The sequence below is a fragment of the Toxorhynchites rutilus genome, chromosome 3, assembly GCF_029784135.1.
Source record: "Toxorhynchites rutilus septentrionalis strain SRP chromosome 3, ASM2978413v1, whole genome shotgun sequence".
NCBI lineage: Eukaryota > Metazoa > Arthropoda > Insecta > Diptera > Culicidae > Toxorhynchites > Toxorhynchites rutilus.
This window is the reverse complement of record NC_073746.1, coordinates 206,897,009-206,919,924: the sequence shown is the minus strand read 5'-3', so window position 1 is coordinate 206,919,924 and position 22,916 is coordinate 206,897,009. Positions and strand designations below refer to the sequence as shown.

Genomic DNA, 22,916 nt, shown 5'->3' with positions numbered 1-22,916 from the left:
AGCGTATTATGTAACGTAGAACACTAAAGTTTGATTGTTTTTCAATAGGCAATATTTATGTAGTTCGGAGAATCAGCGAACCGGCTATATTTGAAGTGACGCAGAATGAATCCATGAGAAAAGTTCAGCAAACCATGAAACCGTTATATTGATCAGCATCAAGTTTTTATAATTATAACATACCTTTAATCTCATCAATTGTCTTGTATTTAACACGGTAGATGTTTTTATAATGAGAATTGATTCATTAGGCTTAGTTAATTTTGGAAAGTGTTTCGAGTGTTTTGAGTGAAGAGTGTTTGGATCACGATATACACAGTCAAATTATATTGAACGTTGAACTTCAAAATTTACATCTCGTTCTCGCAGTAAAGAAGCAACGGTCTCACATAATAGCTGGAATTGGTATTCATAAAACGAGTTTTATATTTTGACAAGTACAGTAGAACTACGATTATCCGCGGTGTGGATTATCTGCAGAAGCGAGTTCCATATTAATGCTATAGGCCTACCCGAAATTTGTCAGGCGTAGGCTAACGCTCTTTTATTTTGGGCATGGCTTTCGCATTATCTGTCCACTGGTGTACACGACTTCACAGATTGATAGTTCAATGATTTCTGTGTTAATAAAATTCCCGTTAACATATACATGGACATTCTTATAGACCTTTCCATCAACTATCACAGAGTAGAATCAGTCACAGTGTTGTATGAAACATCTTCAACCAATCGCAAACAGTCAACAACTGTCCAAAAGATTAATTTTGAGAAACATGTATTTTATTTAGAAACAATATAGTTCAGATTTATTTAACACGTTGAGCGCCGTACTCTTTTTGCTGTGCTTTTCATTCATCTTCTGGACGAAGTTAGGACTACAAACTTACCGGTCAACTTCGATTTTTTCTCAGGATTTTATCGACAGGAGAAACAGTAGTCACCAAACCCCGTCGTTCAAAGTTAGCCCAGAACGTTTCTAGAAATTTGAGGAGTAGAGCGGATCGATGACGTTGGATGACCAGCACTGTGAGAGATTCCAACGTAAAATCGTTTTTCGAAACAACTCTGGTCGATACATCATACGCATACTCACAGTAGTTTGGATGCTCGTAAAAGACAGCAGCTGAACGATTCCGTTGTTTTTAACGAATGCTGGAAAGAAAAAGCCACCCCAATTCGCAGTAAAAAAGCATGACACTTATCTTCCTCGCCAGCTCGTTTCTAAGTAGAACAATTCGTATTGACGACTCAGAGGAAATTTAGTTCCATTAAAGAGAAGAGGGATCTTCACTTCACCTGACCATCAAAGGCTACGAATCCTCCACGGTTACGTATTGTCCCGTTATGAACGACCAGATTTATCCGAGGTCAGCTGAGTAATAAAAAAAGATGTGTACTCGTCTTACTTGATTTTTAATGAAATCTGCGGAACGAACTATTCAGCGACAAAAGTAGTTGGTGGAACTGCTGCGGCGAGGTGGCTTTCGTTTGCGGAAGTGGGTTAGCAATTCTCTCGACATACTATCAGAGATTCTTGAAGGTACGCGATCTTCCATAAAGTTTGTCCAAGAAACCAACAAACTTTGCTTTAAAGTTTTCGTCGACGTCAAGAATTCGCTGTCAATTAAACTGGGCATTCCGTCAATATTGCCCAACTATACGATTCATTTGGGCTCCTGTACTACATTATCTTTCAAGGAAACTAAATAACAATCGTCTAACTTGAATACATTGGACTCAGCTTTAGCTTCTTTCTGTGTCGCCTTCAATCTTGTCTGACATTCGAGCAAGTTGGCGACATCATAACCAGCCCTTTTAGGGTTACATCAGGTTTTCCTCAAGAACGTCATATTGGTCTACATATTTTCGTGCTATACCTTCATGTTTTCAACTCCTGTCTTCAGTGCCATGAATTATCATATGCTGATGTGACTTCATACTATATCACCTGATCAAAAGTTAAGTTTCCTCAGAGATAAAAAATGTGTTTCCCGAGTGGTGTGAAGTGAAAAAGATGATTCTGAATCCTACAAACAAAAAAAAAACTATTCAGAACCGCTTGAAAAAGGCTAAATACACAAAGAACATAAAGATACGAGTCAACACAGAAAAATCCTCATGGACCAGCTCTCCATTTGTGAATCGCAAACCACAATTGCCTCGATTGGACAATCATCCAAAATCTGCCAGCTTTTGCAGTTAGAAAGGGAATGGACAACGCCAGGTCAGGACAACGCCAGGTCGAACACATCGATAGTGACTCGCCAAGAGCTCCGGGCAAATGTTTGGTAGGTTCATGTGCATTTACCTTTAAATTTGAATCGGGTACCCAAAGGTCACTTACTGTAGGCTATGTGTGTTGTAGTGATATACTTTGCTGGTGAAAGATTTCTGGTAGAGACATGATTAAAATACCTTAACAACTATAACGAGCTATCGAACAAAACGGAGAATTCTAACTATTTTAATTGAAGTCCTGGAGTTTACGATTTCTCTTCTACAATCTTTTTTTTTGTCACAGAGACAACAATCTGTCGCGGTTATTGCGGTGCTACTTTAACAGAATTTGTTCTGAACATGCTATAAAAGCAGCGAGCTTCAATCGCGCAATTTCCGAGCAATTTAATCTTAAGCACCCTGCTCTCGTCACGTCAATAAGCTTGCACACTCCGATCGTTTATGTTGCACCATATGAACAATCATCTCTGAACTTCCGTCGAGCCAACTACGCTTTTTTGAGTGATGAACTCGCCAATATTGACTGGAATTTCATCGAATCTACCGATAGTGTCAAAGTCGTAGTGGAGTACTTCTGTACAGCAGTAGTGGATGCAATCTTTCGTGTTGTTCCTGCTCGACGACCACCTCATAATCCTCCTTGGTTCAATCGCCGCTTACGCGAGCTGAAGCGAAAACGATCAACCGCTCTGCGAAGTTACAGTAACTGCCGGTCATCTTACTTCAAACGACAGTTCAATTTGGCCAGTCGTTGTTACCGTCAATATAACCGTTTTCTCTATAATCGGTACGTAAAACGAACGGAAGCGAATCTACGCACCAACCCTCGGGTTCTGGTCATTTGTGAATACCAAACGAAAAGATGCTGGACTGCCTTGTTCTATGTTTTTTGGAAATAGCACGGCTAATAATGATCCTGAGAAATGCAATTTGTTTGCACGTCATTTCAAACGAGTGTTCAACAATTCCTCAACCTCTGCTATGCAAGTTGCAGAGGCTACCAGCGGACTGCCTCGTGATGAATTCAACGTCGGCATTCCTCACATTACAGAAGAGATGATGAAAACCGTAATGCCTAAATGTTTCCGGTGCACAAAAAAGGCGACAAACGCGATGTTGGTAACTACCGCGGTATCACGTCCTTGTGCGCATGTTCTAAGCTGTTCGAGATAATAGTAAATGGATCTTTGTTTGCTTGTTGCAAATACTATATCGACACACAACAGCACGGTTTCTACCCAAAGCGATCGGTATCCACCAACTTGGTGCAGTTCACTTCGTTTTGTTCACGAAGTATGGACTCGGGATGGCAAGTTGATGCTGCATACATGGATTTGAAAGCTGCTTTCGATTCAGTGAACCACGAAATTTTCCTCGCTAAACTGGATAAACTCGGTGTTTCATCAAGGAGTGTTAATTGGTTCAGATACTACTTATTAAATCGCTCAGTTCAAGATTGGCCTCTCAGAATCGCAGACGTTTTCCAACAATTCTGGAGTCCCGCAAGGCAGTAACCTCGGGCCGCTATTATTTTCATTATTTTTGAATGATGTTTCGTTGCTGATACCTCCGGAATGCCGTTTCTTTTTTGCTGACGATGCAAAAATATTCAAATTAGTCAAATGCCATTCGGACTGCCAGGATCTGCAAAACTTTGGTATGTACCTTTGCAGATTGGTGTTCCAGAAACATGCTGAGTGTCAGTGTCGAAAAATGTAACGTGATCTCCTATCACCGCAAAAATCAACCGATCATCCATGACTACATCCTGTCTGGTTGTCATCTTGACCGAGTACAACACCTCAAGGATCTCGGAGTTATCCTGGATAGCGGACTTTTCGGAATCACTATCACGATATTGTTGCCAGAGCCAATCGCCAATTGGGCTTTATATTCAAGACTGCCAACGAATTTCGTGACCCACTGTGTCTCCGATCCCTGTACTGTTCACTTGTCCGAGCAATATTGGAATCAAACTTAGTAGTATGGTGCCCCTATCACGCCAGATGGATCGCCCGTATTGAAGCTATTAAGAAGAAGTTCGTCAGATACGCCCTCCGATTTCTTCGTTGGCGCGATCCTCGGAACCTGCCACCCTACGAGGATCGTTGTCGTCTGTTGAATATTCAACCACTTGAAGTTAGACGCATAGTCGCTCAAGCTACATTTGCTGGAAAAATATTCTCAGGAGACATTGACTGCCCACCACTGCTGGCTCAACTGAACATGTACGTGCCTGAAAGACCATTACACCTACGTGATTTTCTGTTGTTGGATCCACGAAGCAGAAATTATGGGTTGCATGAGCCCATCCGTTCGATCTGTCAGCATTTCAACAACAATTTCAATCTCTTCGATTTTAATATTTCTGCCAACAATTTCCGACAACGGCTTCTCGACCTATTTCGTACCGCTGGCCAACTAAGATTAGCATAAGTTTTTTATTCATTGAGACAACAATTGTCAGTTGAATTGGGAAATAAATAAATACAAATGATCAGGCTCCGTTGATTATGCTTACTACTGCGAACCGCGAACTGCTACTGGACATCACTTGAACCACATAGAGTCAATAAGATCACATTTATCAGCGTGTGTTCAGCGAAAATTTTCGTTTTACAATGCCAACAAAACAAAGACCGGAAATCAATTGGCACTTGCAATGATATACTCTATTTTGAAAGCGGCTGTATCGGCCTAATGAGGAGCTTCAAGGATGAAATTGACTAAAATTATGAATATACAATTCATAGGAATATGAGAAAACCTTTTGATCTTTTTTGTTGTATTGATACGACTGTAACAACCCATACATAAGAAAAATAAATTCAAAATGGAAATAAAACTTAATTTTCATTTGTCCCTTAATTTTTTGTTTCGCTAAAAATACAGATGTACAGGTTTTTTTTCAGAAAATTTTACAGAATTAAATGTGGTAACCCTGTACTTAGGACGATTCTGCTGCTCCATTCGTAAGATGAAAAAATAGTACAGCATATAGTTGTGGAACATCGAAATTGGTGCAATTAAATAACATGTTGGAAGTGAAAATATAAAAATTGTTTCTAGTTGTTTTGATTGTTTCTATCAACCAAATTGAAACTCTCTAACCGCTCTACAATTTGTTCTTTGACACACAACTTCTATCAGTGTTAATTTCGCTGCAAAATCATTATGAATAAATCCTGGTGCGCTTTCAATTTCAATCTTCGAAAATCATGATTATTACTCCGCTGTACTTATAATAGTTGATTAACTATTACCTTAACGTTGAAATATTACATTACATTTTATCTCGAAATAAGCCATATTTGGAATAGAAAAAAACTAACTGTATATAATCTAAAATTGTATTCAATCAAGTTCGACCTGTATTCGAAATTTTTCCCATGATTATTAAGCAATGAGCAATTAATTTAAAATAGACTTTATTCGCCTCTTTCATCTTGTATGAATAATATGTTTTTTGTCGTTCTGTCATTGACTTTTTTTCAGATCTCCAAGTAGGAGCATTGCGCGGGACCTTCTCGGGCGAGGCGGAATTGTTGCGGCGGAGTGTGCTCGTCTAGAGTTAGATGGGTGAGTACGAATGACCGAACTGGCGAGGTGTTAGATTTTGAAAATCGCATTCTGAACGTGTCAAGGTAATGAGCACGTATAAGCGAATTGCAGCAGAATAAGTCTGTGAAATTTGCAATTTACATACGTGATTACAAAGAGAAGAGGCTCAGTTGTTTATTTGCATATGAACAGACGTTAAGAATACTGGACAAATTAGACACTAATTTTTTACTACTAGTTCTGATTGTGAGAATTTTCTGTTTAGAAATCTCCACGAACATTGTTATAGATTGTTTTTTTTTTCAAAACATCGTTCAGCGTTTCTCTTCCTTCGTTTTACTGTTCTTTACAACGGAAATACGCAAAATGTAGATCAATGAAAAGGTTTTCTTCGGCAGTATTCGTTACAGCATATCTCACACGCCAACAGATCGCACACAGCCAAAGTCAGCTGTTCGCAAAGGTGAAAAGAGAGACCTGCGCGTTCACGAAAGCATTCCGTAATGCTCAGCCGCAATAGCATGGAATTATCATCCGCTGAGTGTAAGAAGAATATCCCATTTCAGCAGAAGAGCGTTGAATATAATTATAAAACGTGTATTTTATCTCGCATTCGTTTACATAAGCTTCGCTCGTTTCTATCATAGGCGTGTGGAAGATGACACTTCTGGAGCACGTTTTTCTTTACCCAACGTCGTGAGAATACGGTCTGACTAGTAATCGTGTGTATGAGTGAGAGAATGTGTCCGCATGAACTGGGAGGAAATTACAATTGAAGTTTGCAAATATACAACTAGAGAACAGTATCGTATAGCGTGTCAACATATTAATACAATCGTGCGTTAGCTCGAGAAGTTTTTACTATTTCCTTGCGTACGTAGTGAAATTGATTAACATTTAAGCGTTCGTACACATTAATCGACAATTGATTTTTTGGTTATATTTCTGTGCCTGATCTCCCTCAGTCCCGTTATCTCGGTTGTGAAAACGTGTCGTTTACTACTTTTTCTGGCGCAGTGCTTCTGTCACTAGTTTTTTTTTGTGAATTCGCCCATATATCATGCACTAGTGAGAATTATTAAAATAGAAGTTTGAAAGCGATCTGAAATGTGTTTTTTTGTGCTGTCGCTCCGAACTCGTTTCAAAAACCTTTCATACGAAGAGAATGAAATTCGCGTTTTATTTTTAGTCGTAAACATATTAAACTCAAATGTGAAAAAGAGATGATAGTTACTGTTTTATGTGTAAATATCGCTATGGTACTAACTGGAAAGTCCCGTCGCTAGACTTGCGTTTTTGTAGTTGTGTGTTTCGTTTTTAATGTGTTGCTTGGTGTGAATTCAAATGTGAGAGTTCAGTTCACCTCACTAGTAAAGTTTTTGCGGCCGAAACAATTCTGGTGTTGATGGGAAATGATAAGTTCCTGTAATCAGCTGATATCTGATTAGTGCCATTAACCCTTATCGCTCCAACCAGCTGTAATATTGTCAGGTTCTGGTCAGCAGAGTATCAGCCTATGAAAATCTTAGAATGATAAGGGTTGAATTCGTTATTGCGTACATTAACTTCACCAAGTGATTGATAATGTATAAGTTATAAACTTTTGCTCGGATCAAATATAAAAAATAAATACAATAAAATACAATAAATACACAGATAGGCAAAATAAAGTGCCCACCTAATCATTTTTCGAATTTCACTCAGTTATTTGGTTCGAATCCAGACACTGTAAACACGCTATAGTATTTATTGATTTCTCATTTCGTATATTCTTTTTTAGTTTCACTTATGAAATATTGTAAAAATTTGTTTTACTTAAAGAAAAAAAATCAATTTGTATTAAAAAACAGCAACAAAATATGCTCACATCATTTTGGCTCTAGGAAATATAAATTAGAGTAAGGCGTCGTGCATAAATTACGTAACGCGTGAAGGGAGGGGGGGATTATGTAGTCGTGGTTGCGTTACGTAATCGTGATCCTAACGAAAGGATGCAAAATAAAGCTAAGGACTGTTCATTTTATCAAACGGATACTTTGCAATCAAGCAATTTGTACACAATTTAGCAAAATGTAGGTTTTCATTCTGTACGAAAAGTACAAAATGAAAAACCTGACCGAGTTCACCTAATGATGAAACTGATGAACTTTTGCTCGAACTTCTATCACAAACCTCCCCACATTCCATTTTACCTGCCAAGATTGGGTCGATGAAATGTCAACGATCGACCTCAAATGCTGCCACTTTGCAATCGAGTTATCGACCTTTCATATGCATTTGTCGAACAATTTGACGCCTCTTTCTTGCCAACATATGCAAGGCGTCGACCTGCTTGCAGCGCTGCTCCAGCACTGCTTGCCTTTTGTTTGTATTGGTTTTAGAGGTGTGCAAATCAGCTCATCATGATGAACAGCTCTGATCATATCAGCTCATCTAAATGAGCTGTTCTTTATGAACAGCTCTTCAGCTCAGTTGTCAGAGCCGACTTTCAATTTGGGTCCCAAACTCGATAGCCACGAAGCCAGTTTGAAAATGTTAAAATTCAAATGAAATTTTTCACACCATATTATTAATTACTTGAAACACGTATTCCAGACTATTATTTACAACAGACTCGGCGAGTACAACATTTCCGACATTTTTACTGAGGCTTTACATTACAATAGAAAGTTTTCTTCAAAAAAAAAAAATCTTATGAGATTTTTGCACCGCCTGCAAACAAAGTGTTTTTCATTGAAATAGAATACTCATTTGATACACAGAAGTTAATTTTCATTAATAATTTGAATTTTAAAAACGTGTTCATTCTGCCTGAGAGCCAATTATTATTTTTGGCGCCCCCTAAACTGGTAAACAAAACTCAATGCCGTCAACGCGAATATAACAGTTGAAAAGACGAGGGACAAATGAAACTAAACTGATGTCTTAACACGAAGAGCGAGAGACGGTCAGTTCATTTGAATCTTACAGCTCACACACTCTCTTCAATTCTACAGCTCTTTTCTCTCCTTCATCATCATCAAAGTGAGCTGAAGAGCTGTTTGATTTTTTTTGCGAGCTGTTCCGCGTCAACTCACTTCAAAGAGTCGATTCTTCGGAACAGCTCATGAGCGGATGGCACATCTCTAATTGGTTTGTTATTGGAATAAAGTTATATATAAAAACGAAAACACATGACTAAATAACATTTTATTACAAACATATAATACAAATATATATAAGTTTCTTAAATTTTCAAATCATTATAACCACCATACAGGTCACTCGAGATCAGCAGAGAATGTTGATGAATGTCTCCTTGCCGTTGATAGTTTTCTCCTTGATACATATGTGTGGCTGAGGATTCTCGATTTTGCGTAAAGCGCGGGACCTCCGATGGGTAAAGTTTTCGAGATATCATCGACGGCCAGGTCCTGCCGCTGCTGTTGCTGCTCTCTTATTGACAACTAATTGATGGGCACTTCAGCGGTTTGTTACGTCCTGTGAATTTTACGATATCTACCGAATGAAAACAGTGCGATTAAAATCGGAGCAAATACTTCTTTAAATTAGGCAGTTTGTAATCAGAAGCATACTTATTTGATCGGATCATAATCCGCCGTACTTTCAAAAAAACATCTCACGAGTTTTATCCTCTCAGGTATCGATTATGGTTCACATTCGACTGGACTTTAGCATCATTTCCCTTTCTCGGTGCTGGCACCAGCTGCGGAATTGTGATGTGGGAATCATGTTTCCTCATTTAACGATCGATTCATAACTGAAACAGAATAAAATCATTATTAAATGAAAAGCAAAAATAGATTCCGTAGTTGTATGATCTAGTTGTTTTGGTGTGAGATGACAGTTTAGCGGAGAAAAAAAATCAATCACCAGTGATGCCGTTTCGTTTCATAAATTGTTCCTTATTTTCGACCAACAAAGAGCGTTACGGTCTATGTGAGGTCGATGTTTTTTTCGTCGATTGGATTGTGGGTCTTCACAGTTTCCGGGTTCACTTTTTGGCTTTCAGATGACCACATTTTCTAGAATTCATTGATTGAGGTGTTTCTCTATCATCGGATACACAAAGGAATTGTCTTCGAAATCAATGAGTTCACCATTTTTCAACTGTATAAAATACGATCACGTGTATAAATCCACCAGGTCAGGTTTGAAACAAATACAAAACATGTCAATATGTCAAAACATGAATAATCGGCCTTCCGTTGGAAACTTATCGAAAGCATATCGATTATAGAAGTGGGCTCTGTTTTGTCACTGTTTTATTTCAATACAAATTAATTTTCTGTTTCTTCTGTGGGGCTGAAGCTGTGGTGAAGCCGTTCATTTTTCTGCCCTTTACGGACAATGGAATCGACGAAAAGTCCTGAGAGTACTGTAAACTCTCTTCACGACTTCGTTGACTTGGTACGTCCAGTTGAAGTTTTTGTCCATAATAAGCCTCAAGTTGATAAAATTTGCCTTATCCGACATTTGGATAGATTCTCCACAAAAACAATCGGATTTTACGGGTGGATATCGCCAGTTTTGCAAAAAAAAACGATTCCTTGAGTTTTCCATAGTATGGCGCTAACAGACCCATGCTTCGATTGTTCTCAGATTTCCATTAATATTGTGTGAACTTGACCTATAGATCCAAAAATGTAGATCTGGAGGTCTGCATATACCCTTTTTTGCACGTTACTTTTTTTATTTATTCAGTCTTCGCCAAGACTCGACACAACACCGACCTTGAACGAAACAAAAGTAAGTTCGTCAATATTTTTACCTTTAGGAACTAATTTTTAAACGTCAACGGTCTCGTTTGTGTTCAAGTTACTCTTTGCAAGTTCACGAATGTTATCATCTGTGGCTTTGGGGTCGAAGCCAGACAAGTACAGCCAGAATAAATCAGCTCTCTCCGGGCGCACCGCTAGTGGTACTATCACAGCAGAGTTTGTTAGTCTGGTACCAGCAACGACTTCATTCCTTGGCTCGTCGTCGATTCGGGCACGTTTCCTCGAATTGTCAAGCGGGCCTGTTTTCAATGGTGGCCGTTCTATTACTTGTCGGTTCGATGCGTTAGGAAACTGTTCCAAAACCAAGTTTATTTTGGTAGTGTTTTGTTCAATTTCAGTTCGCAGCTCAGTGAGAGCTTTGTTGTGCATATCGTGAGAAGCCTCAATGGCTTTATTAGTAGATGAAATGGCCTGACGAAATGTGGCATTTTTCATCATTTTCGTGAAAGCATAGTTACTGATCCGCAATGATATAAAGTTGAAATGCATAGGACAATTACAGGAGGGAGTGTCATTGATAAAATCTCAGTCAACGGAATAAGACTATGTGGTAGCAATCGTTCATGCTAAATAAGTTGTAGAGCAGTTTGGGAGCTTTAATTTGGTTGAAGAAACAATCAGGTTATTAATGCATTTTGGGAGTAAATTCATAAAACATTAACTTTTAACCTTTTTTTGTTTAACTTTTAAATGGTACTTAATGGTACATTAACGATCAAGCTGTAGAAAGTTTTTTTACGAGAGCCATTGATATAATTTGAATTATTGGCGCTCAGAAACCCCAATGCTCAAGAATGATTTTTTTCTTATATTCCATTTTCTGGGAAATGATGAGAAGTCGAAAAATTGTCAATAAAAAAACATTGACCAAAATCGGCATTTTTCTTTCTGTAGGCGGTTCAATCCAATGGTTTTGGTAGAAATGGTAGAAAAGTTCACATATTTTTGTATTTTACTAGGTTTTAATATTTGTTAGGTTAGAGTGTCGGACGAAGCATTAAGACCACTGCTCAAGCAAAAAAAAAAAGAAAGTGACAAAACTTTGAGAAAAATAGTCCAATCCATTCATTAAAAATGTGTTCTAAGCATACTTAACAACTAAAATGACGCGACAAAAATAAGACTGGTTTGAAAATTCATGGTAAAAAAAATAAAAACAAGAAAATTCATACCGCGGAGGGTTAGTTTAGCTTCTAGGTTATGTAACCTTTGTTACGCATCATTTCACGCACTCGGTACCGCATGGATTCCACCAGCTTCTGGCACGTGGTGACCGGGATGGCGACCAACAAGCTTGGATCCTATCTCACAGTTGTTTATTATTCGACTTCTCTGTGTACTTCGACCGTTTCACGATCTTCCATAGGTTCTCTATAGGGTGCAGATCTGGTTACTGCGCTGGCCACTCCATGACGTTGACTTTGTTATCCTGGAACCACTTTTTGACGGTGTTGGCGGTGTGCTTCGGATCGTTATCTTATCGACCATGCTTGAATGTCTTCGTGGTATACTGTGGTATGTAAGCGCACCCTATTGGGCAATGGACCCAAGATTTTCCATCCGAGCCGAGCCGTCTTATTCGGTCACAGTATATTTTGCCACTGCTTTTCCTTCTCCGGACTGAACCAATCGAAGTGGTCTTCCGCGAACTTCAACCGAGCCTTCAGATGCTTCGGCGTCAGCATTGATACCTTCCGGAGGCTTTTACCGCCTAGCCCCTGCTCTGCCAGCCGCAGAAAAACTTTCCGGGGACTCGTGAACAAGTTCAGTTCGTCCCGGATCTTTTTCGAGGTCTTGAAGGGATCTTTCTAGAAGAGAGTGACCCCTTCGCGATCGTTTTCCTTGTACGTCCAGTCGTTTCAGATTTTTTGCGGTTGTGGAAAGGATTAAACACGAAGGTTTTGGTCTCGTCCCAAGTACTCTGCGATTTCGCAATGGGTGCTACCTGCTTTGTACATTTTGCGGACGACCATCCGCTGTATTTCCTTGCAATTATGCGCGCGACAAATTTTTCGTTGACTTCAACTAGATTTCGAGAAAGAAAACCTTACATACTTCTTGTTTACATGATAAATTCTTACCAGGATCCGAAAAACAGGAGATACCACCGAGAAACAATCAATTTTTTTCAAAAATCGGTCGAAACAACACTGGTCCTAAAATTTTTCTCGCCGCTAGGTTTCGCATACACTATATTTGAATTGGCATTTAAGAATAATTTGATTTTTTTTGCATTAGATTTCATTAGGGTTTCTTTTGTTCGACACTGTATATTAGGTTGTGTACTTTCCGCACATACTTGCTTTAACCCTCTGCGGTCGTTTGTTAGCTCTTAGCCACCACAGCTAGGAATTATACTTAATACCTGATTCAACGATATAATTGTTTACATTTGTTTTTCTAAGCGAACTTTAACAGTTCGGTTGAAAAGTTTATAAGGTAACACAGAAAAACTATTTTTTTTTGCAAAGTTCAATTTTATTATTCAACATAATTGTCTTCGAGGGCGATACAGCGATTATAGCGATCTTGCAACTTGATAACATTTTTATAGTACTCTTTCGGTTTTTCCTCCAAATAGGCCTCAGTTCCGGTAATCACTTCATCATCGGTCTTAAATTTCTTGTCAGTGAGCATTCTTTTCAGGTCTGAGAACAGAAAGTAGTTGCTGGGCCAGATCTAGAGAATACGGTGGATGCGGAAGTAATTCGGAGTCCAATTCATGCAATCATTTTCATCATTTTCATTGATTTGTGATATTTCCATTTTTTTCACAATAACAAAAGTTGCTTAACTCTCAATGCTGTAACTCACGAACCAACCGATTGCTGTCAAATTTTGACACGTATCCATTGAAAGATGGTGCTTTGTGATAGTCTAGTAGATTTTTTGCAAGAGGCGCCATCTAGACGTTAACCTTATGAACTTTTCAGCCGAACTGTTAATGTCTAGTGAGCTTTTTCACAAATGTATACGAAGTTTCCATCAACGAGAGGTGACGGTACTCGGTATAAACAAAATATTATTAGCGTGAGAAGATAATAGGATTTCTGTCGAGGGAAATTAATTCCGACCGAAAAGGGTTAAACCTAATTTATCGCCATATGAAGAAGATATTCACAAATGAATGAATTGATGGTGAGTGACAGCTAATAAATTAAGCTATCATTTGGTGCAAGAACATTATCATATAATTGCTTTCCAATGACATGAAAAATCATCAAAGTTGCTGTTCGATTTTACGAACGCTCGGCACGCGGGTTTATTCCACTAATTAAAAAGTTTTATGACTTCGTTCTATATCAATTTTTGTTATCTTTCAAATGAAAACAACGGACTTGTTCTAAATAGTGTATTTAGAGTTAGTTGAGGGCAAGCAATTTGGACTCAAGAAAAGTGCAGTAGTTCTATCACAATTGAGATTTTACCATATGCATGAACGATTCTTTCATCAAGGTAATATACCTTTATCCATACCTTGACACTAAAACTACCGATATTTCATGTATAACTATTCCTATCACAGCGGATGAAATGACCCATCTTTAAAAAATTATACAGTGATTTGTCTCTAATTGTAATGCGACACGAATAATTGTACATTCAATCTTCTGATTGGACATTTTTGTAAAAATCCTTTGTACAAGTTTCTACAACACGATACATTTCTAGAAGTGTTTTCAACCATTTTACTTTTATTTGTTTGATTTTCAATCCTTATCCTGTTTTAACATGTTGTTTCTTTATCCCATTTGTTTATTTTATTAGGCTCATTTGGCAAATCAGCTGTAACAGAGCCGAATTTACTCATGTATATTTTTTATCTCATGTTGTATAGTACACAATAGCCATTTAGGCGTAAGTCATTTGACTCCGCTGTGGTAGGTTTAGTGATAAAATATTTGCTCTTGTAACCTAACACCATGTATGCTTTCTCACTGAAGTCGATCCCTACAAAAAAGTATCTTACTTTTAAATCATGTTTCATTTGGGTGATTTCCTCATAAATGAAAACGAATTTTTCGACGTCATAAATTTGAAATATACACATATTGCAGCAAGTCCAAGCTTGCTGAATTCAAATGCTTTGCATTCCATTCATACAGAAATGTATTTAACGAAATTGTATGAAGATTGGTCTTGGTTCTTGGAAAAATTCAATAACAAATTGATGCAAATTCTACATATATATTAAATAATCTCATTTGTACATTTCATGTTTTTCTCTGGATAATAGATAGTGTGATAAAGACTCAATGCTATGAGAAACCTATGCATTTTTGATATGTTACTTGTGAAGTCGAAGAATGAATCGCACGTTGCTTATGTACAATGAGTGAAAAATCTAGTGATGTAGATTGATAAAAAAAAGATGGAAAAGTTCGCAGTGTTCACTAAAATATTTGTGCTTGGAAACCAACATTGAACCACGCGCATCGACCGAATGTGTCACAGTGCCTAACGGCAGAAAATGGTCTCACTTTCGGAAGATAAGAATGTACAAAAGAAAGAAAAAATCCTGTCACAAATAGTACGACGGTTTAGGATTGGCAAGAACAAAACGTCAATTAAGACTGAGCTTGATTTGGATGATGTGTGTTTAAGAAGAAGTTTGGTGTCGTTCAATTGCAATCATGGAGATGCAAACACTTTTGACAGTATTTCAAAGAATTCTAATCGACAGTTCATGATGAAACCCATTGGTGCGAGACAATCTTGTGAGGATAAGGAAAGGGAAGTGAGCAGTTCTGGTAGTGATGGGATTACGCGACAACCCCTGCTGGCCAAATCTGGCGCCCCGCAAATGTGCATGATCAATGGACGAGAAGTTTTGTTCAGTGCAATCGTCAGTCGACCAACTGATGAATGCACAACTAGTTCCGGTAACGAATCTACCTCGTCGCCCCTCAAACGTGGTTCTTCATTTCGGCGAAGTTTTTCGTACCTTTTCAAACGGAACAAACATAAACTGAAGGATCGGTCGGGTACAAGTGATAGTGATTCCAACGCGTTTATCGAGCAAGATGAAGATGATGGCTCGAACGCAGCGAGTAAGCCTTTATTGGATGCCTTTTTGCCGGAAACCATGCCTAGTAAGCGTGCCAGCACTGGAGATATACTCGATGACATTGTGATGCGACTTGATGAAGATTTTGATGTTAAAAGTAAGAGCAAATGTCATAGACGTATGAACTCCGACTCGTTGTGTATAAGGATAAATGTCGTCCAACCATCTGCTGAAAACTGTGATAGGTAAGTTGTTGTAACATATTTTCTACAAAGACTATCGTAACCGAATGGGGAATGGAATGAAATGTTCTTTAGGGCTTCTCGTGAAGAAAATAGAGGGCACAGAAAAATCGTTTATACGTAAATAAGTAGCAGTGTTGAAGCCAAAAAAGTGCTTTTCTTCATCTTTGGTTTTCCACATACACTTATGTACGCTGGTACAGAAAGTTATGTATGAAACATCACCTATTCCTATTCCTATTCCTATTCCTATTCCTATTCCTATTCCTATTCCTATTCCTATTCCTTTTCCTATTCCTATTTTTCATCGTCAAAATGTTGGCAGCAAATGTGGAAAAGAATTATTTCGTCCGTATAGAGTTGAGCGTTGATTAAAAACATGTCCGCGAGTTCTCAACAGTCAAACTTGTTTCTAAGACGGCAGTTTCTGAATAAATTCGCATCGGACATGTTTTCATGATGCAGATAAAGAGCTACAATCTTAGGTTGACATTCGGAACCGAGTCTCTACGTTCACTAGTTCGCAAACCAGCTGGAAATTCAGTCCCCCTGCTAGTCTTCATATAGGAGGATCATAGGAGCGACTTGTCCGTTCCGTAAAAGTTGGCACAATTTTTGATGCTCCTCACAGATCCGAAGATCCGGAGACTGTTTGATACGATGCTGAGGCCATGATAAATTCTAGGTCCCTAACGTACATACCACTGGAAGATGCAGACCCAGAGATACTGAATCCCAATCATTTTTTGCTGGGTAGCTCTTCTGGTATTCAAATTGAACCCATAGATCCGTTCCATGCTACAGAGTTTCTGATAACTCGCTCAGTACATCACCGAAGAGTTCTGACGAAGGTGGGTAAAGGAATACCTTCCAGTTAAAACTCGAATACACTGGAGTCGCTTTTTACGCGGGGGATATGTGCGGCGTAGACAAAAACCGCGTAAAAGAAAACCGCGCAAATTCCAAAATCAACGTAAATTCCAAAATCAGCGTAAAATAAAACCGCGTAAATTCCAAAATTCACGTAAAAATAAACCGGGTGAATTTGAAAATCCGTATAAAAATGTAACAAATAGTGAATTATTAATTAAAAATGCTTTAAAAAAAATGCATACTTTAACAATTGATTAACTGATTTTTTTTGTATGCTGCAATCATTATATCTGTATCTCCTTTTATTTCTCAGCTACTAATCAGTGATACAATACAAACTTATTTCATGAAAAGTCACATCAATTAACACATTGAATTTGTACGCGGTTGATACGTGCTGCGGAAAAAAAACCGCGTAAATATCGAAATCCGCCTTAATCCGCCTTTCGGAATTCACGCGGTTTATTCCGAAATCTGTGTAAATTCCGAAATCCGCGTAAAAATAAATCGCGTAAATTCCAAAAACCGCGTAAAATAAAACCGCGTAAAAAGCGACTTCAGTGTATATATGGTTCGAAGAGACGAAAAACAGAGGTGGGAGATTTGGTACTGGTCGTTAATGGTTCAAGAAGGAACCAATGGAGAGGAGAATGCGTGGAGCAGGTTTTCCCAGGATGTGTTCGGAGAGTTCGGCAGGCGACCGGTGGTTGAGCTATTGCTTTTGGACGTCGGAGAAGTTGATAAACCCAACTAATAATCTACAGGGGATCAGGACCAGGGTATAGACAATGTCCATGTAGCCATATTGGATGAATATTTCATAAAAAAATAACCTTATATGCAAAATTAAATGGTTGGACAAATGAATAAACAGGAACTGTTCAGTCCCCTAAGGCGCAGGTTTCAATTCAGCTTTCGCTCCTGATACAAAAGCCGCATCGTTTTTATGTCCCGATTACTCCCAAAAATGGATAACTTTTGCGGAAATGGAAATCGTACAACAATTTGTGGCTTTTTTTAATATGCTTCTATTTCTCAAAAAATATGAAGAAAGATCAACGTTGAAATCGTTAATCACGATGATACTACAGGATCATTGTTTGAACTGGTTTCCTTACAGATAACAGATACTAGCCAGATTAGTTTTGTGTTCTGCAGAAACGGGAAATTTGAATTTGAAATATCTAAGTAATTCCAATTACACTCAGTCACATATATTTTTTGCATTAGCACCATTATTCCACATTTCGGCACACTAGACGGAATGAAAATCGACGCGATGCCTCCCATCCTTCAATTTTAGGTGCGGAAAATTGAACCTCTGTGCGCGTTATATTCCGGATCCAACACAATTGACCTCTTGAAATGGCTTTGTTCTTGGACTTTGTATTGAGCGAAACCGCTATGTGTGTTATATACATTAGGAAAGACCATTGTCCTCACGCTAGCTGAGCTAAAAACAGAATAATTCGTAGGGAATTGTAATGTATAGAATATCGAACAAATTTAAGTTAATTGTTGATTTGGTTGGTATGCAAATCATCAAAATCCGTTCGTAGCAAAAATGGTTATTAACGTTGAAACTGTTTTATAAAAACGTGACAAGTTTTCCGATACCTTTTTTTTTGACTGGATCATTATTTTATACTAAATAATTGTAAATGTCACAAATAACTCGACTAAGTTTGATTCTACCTTATTCTTACGATCTGAGAGGAACTAAGAGTGAGAGAGCGTACATGATTTTCATCATTTGTTCTTCAGTCAGCACATCGGATGTTGTTTAAAAGAGTTCGAAAGTTTGTGAATGAATATATCGTATAGTAAACTGTTCCAAATTCAGATATAGATTTCATTGGGGAAAATCAAAGCAATCCAAATATAGAAGCGAAGAAAATGTGAAGCGATAGAAATATCTTCCAAGCAATTTTAGTGAAAGAATCAAAGAACAGAAAATAACTGTCTTCTAAAAAGCCAATTTCATTTTATATTTTTAACAAAGTTTTCAGTTGATTCAAGAGATACTATGGCTGAAAAAAATTGAAAAAAGGTGAATCAAAAACTGAGAGTGAAGAAGAAGCTGCCTTTCCTGTGATCGATAATATTTTACAATGAGCAAGGTCTTTATGGATTGATGAACTAGATCACTAGAAACCTGAGCCTGCTGCCTACTTTGTTTTTTTTAACGAATAATTGTTTAACCCTCTTGTACTCGCGTGAAAAATCATAACACGTATACTCGCGCACGGTGTCACAGACCGAAAATTTAACTTCTCTGTAATGTTGCCATTGTATATTTTTCAGGCTTCATTAGCGTTTATTTCAAGAAGAGGGTATTATTTTTATGAAAAAACTCTAAAAAATATGTTTTCTTCGTCTTTATTATGTTTTAATAGTCATCTAATTCAGCCTCCTCAAAACAGAGTAATTTTTGATACTCCAACACAAATAACGAAATTCGAATTTTTCACTGTTATTAATTAAAAGTAAGCAACTGAATATAATTCATTGAAGTATAAAGAGCTATAAAATAACATAAAAACGTATTAATCGATTGTGGTTTCATTGGAGTAAGAATCAGAACATAGCATAATTGCATGCTCGAAACAAACATATTTTTTACATTTCTTGCAGTTTTTGCGTGTTTATCGGGTCTTTTATCGAGAGAAGAATGTATAACGACCTTCTAGATAATTACCAGATGATAAAGGTTCTGGAATATAAAGTTTGCATATTTCTAATATTTTTTGTCTCTGTTGTCTGTGTTCACTGTTTACAATTCTTCCACAAGTGAAATTCTTTCACAAGTGTGTATATGTATGACTATTATATTTAGCGAATAACGATACGAAAGTCAAACATTAATATTTTGCTTTTGAACATATGAATCTAACGACGAATAGTTACCATATGGATCCGTTCAATTCAGTTACAGAAGGGACTGAAATCAATTAAGAATAGTCCTGTCATGATCTTATGCATTATATTCAACAAATATTCCACGCCACTAACATTATTCTATTCATTTCATTCAATAATATTCTAATATATGAAAAAAGTCACTTGTCCAAAAAAGTTACTCCTATACTCGCGTCGGTGTGTCAGACCGAAAGTGTTAAAGAAGTGGCACACGTCCCCTTTGTACCAACACATGCGATACGCTAAACGATGACGAACGACGAATAACGAAGCTAGAGAGAATCGCAAAGTCGTAGTGTTGATATTTTCTGAGAAATGGACGAATTATTGATTTCTCGGTCTGACAGACCAATGCGCGAGTATAGGAGTGTTAAGAGGGGTATAATCAATGCCCACGCTAGTCCACGGTGTCAAAAGTCGTGCATTTTCTGTCCACGTGGTATGTAACCCAACCATAGAATACATATTCGTCTTTTGTCTTTTGTTAATGATATAATTTCGCAACGACTACAATCAGCTGAATTACTAGAAAAATTAAATTTCTATGTACCTGGGCGTCAACTCAGAGCACGCAATTTGTTTCTAACCAAAACATCCAGAACAAATTATGCAAACAACGCTCCTATCAATCGCATGATGCGTATTTACAGTCAGCACCGCGAATTAATTGACACAACAATGAATAAAAAACAGCTAAAAAGAAACATGTACCGTAGGAATAATATTTAACTTAAGAAAACATTGTAACATTAATATATAAGTATGTAGTCTACATTTGTTTGACGAAAAAGAATAAATAAATAAATAAATAAATAAATAGATAAGGAAAAGTTAATTTCCATTCACATTTTTCGTCTTGAAAGTGTATTTTTTCCACTTAAAAATTGATCATCTTTTTCGCTTCACAATGGCAGCACTCGAAGCTCAATGCTATCAACGCGAATTGATAGGTTGTAAACATCACACTACAGAGAGGAACTACACATAATTAGGGTAATTTATTGGCATGTTTTGGGATGAAAAAGACGGGTGGGTAATGTCGGGGACATAACCGGAGTGACGTAGGACTATACAAAGGGAACAGCTTTTGTTAAATATATATTTTAAATATATTGTTTTATTTTCTTCTCCTACGTGAATACCTACCTATCTACCTGAAAAATGGATTAGTTTACTGTTTACTCTTTATGAACATGTTGATGGTTCTGAAAAGAACCTTTAGTGTTGTGTTTTTGTTATCACTCGATATTCCCATCTTGTTCGGTTAAACCTTCCTGTTTAGCTATTGCGTTTGCCACTCGCCACAGCTTTCACAGTTGGAAAATTTCTTCCTATCCAGCTTGTACATGTTGTTCAGTAAATTACATTTAATGCGACGTGCCGGAGAAACACTTTGCCACTCACTGAAACTAATTGTTGCCTTGATGAGCGCCGAACCGAAGCTGCTCTGTTCTTGATGCGGGTTTTCTGATTGTCGTGAGCAGCTTTGCAAGCCAACTCGAGCACTCCGACGGCCGAAACTTTATAATCGCTGCTAGGTATATTGGTGCTCCGGCACCAATCCGTTCGGCCTAGTTACCCTTGCGGAGCAATCAGTGAATGCGACCAACAGGGAACTGTAGACCTGCACGGTTCGAGTGAGACTTTGCCTTTCCCTTAACTTGTCCTCCTTTGTTACGTCCACGATGCCGATGCCGTACAATCACACGGGTTTACGGTTTGAAAGAAAATAAGATATTTTTTTGGGGTCCGCGTGTTTTATACTCTAGCGGTACACACTCACAGAATAGAGACAAATCGGCAGACTCAGCCAGAGGGGCGAGTCCAACGAGACGAACGAATGAGCGTTAAAAGGGAGCGATGGCAAAAAAATACATTCATTACGATTTGTTCGCTCGTTGGATTCACATGCAGGCTAAAAAGGGTCCTTTTCAGGATCAAAAAATTATCTTCAATCTAAAGAGTTTATTGTTTTGTTATCACTCGATATCCCCATCTTGTTCGGCTAAACCTTTCTGTTTAGCGATTGCGTTTGCCACTTTGCCAGCTTTCACAGTTGGAAAATTTCATCCCATCCAGCTTTGTGACATGTTGTACAGTAAATCACATTCAATGCGACGTGTCAAAGCGCCACTTAGTGTCGCATTGGAGGCGATTTTAACCTGTAATTGAACATTTGCGATGACAGTGGTACAGTGTCGACTTTCAATGTGGGGTCATAATTTGGATCTCTATGTTTACAAAAATGTCCAACTAAATAAGTCGCATTACATGTCCGTCCAATTAGGTAACTGTCGAACTAATTGTAAATTGCTGTACTTTCAATCTGGAAACAATTTAAGAATTGGTGAAAATTGAATAATCAGGAAAGTCCCCAACTATCAATAAGCTCAGAACAACTGCCAAATTCACATACTCATCAGATCCTGGCAAACAAATTATGAAAAAATCAATTTGTGTTTTATTATTATTTTGGATAATGTTTTAGAAAGCATTGAACTGTATTTCGTAAACTCTTTTTTGGAAGGTTTAATGACCCTGAAAAGCGCCTTGTTTTATGGAATGGTTCCAATTTAGACAACTTAGTACTCGTGGTTTCGAAAAAAACCATTTCGAATGCCCTCGATGCCGCCTTGTTCTGGATTTGCCACCATAGCAGTTTGTATAAAGAACAAACTTTTTTCTTCTGCTACCTGATGCCGTTTTGCGATTGCGTTTGCCACTCGCCACTCGCTGCAACTGCCTGTTTTCTTGATGTCCATCGAACCGAATGTGTTCTGTTCCGAATGCGGGTTTTCTTATCGTCACGAGCAGCTTTGCCAGCTAACTCGATCACTTCGGCGGCCGAAACTAAACACGGTTCGAGCGGGATTTTGCCTTTCCCTTCACTTTTCCTCCTTTACCATGTCCAGACATGGCTGCTTGGGTTGGTTTGTTGTTGTGTTGTGATGCGAACCGATGTGGTGTACGGTTTGAATGAGAATGATCGTTACGGCAGCGGAGCGGGGATTTTTAAGCTGACTGGCTGGCTCGAGAATTACGCATGTGTGAGACTGCGACCAATGTTTCGTTCATTTTTTTCTTTTTCTTTCCCAATCGTGCTTCATTCTATTTCGCTACTGCTCTGGTTGCCCGTTTTGGTCGGTACGATTTGAGGAGCACAAAATGGACCAATCAAAAATGGGCACATAGTGCATTTTGACAACGCTTGATATTTCACAATTATTCAATTATTTATTTCAAGAAAAATGAAATGTTATTCGTTATGATAGATGCGTAGATATATTTCCTATC

The 22,916-nt window shown here is 38.0% G+C and overlaps 1 protein-coding gene across 5 annotated transcripts in view; it reads left to right on the top strand.

Annotated features, from left to right (window-relative positions):
• The window catches only part of LOC129775006 (uncharacterized), an 81,051-nt gene that overhangs the window by 473 nt on the left and 57,662 nt on the right, over positions 1-22,916 (top strand). For 2 of the 5 annotated variants that reach the window (XM_055779159.1, XM_055779160.1), the window contains one exon: positions 5,734-5,817. In XM_055779159.1, the coding sequence (XP_055635134.1) occupies positions 5,734-5,817 (84 nt within the window). Of the gene's footprint in view, positions 1-5,733; positions 5,818-6,537; positions 6,673-14,000; positions 14,037-14,817; positions 15,834-22,916 lie in introns of those variants that run through there. The other 3 variants (XM_055779156.1, XM_055779155.1, XM_055779157.1) reach the window with 3 other exon arrangements.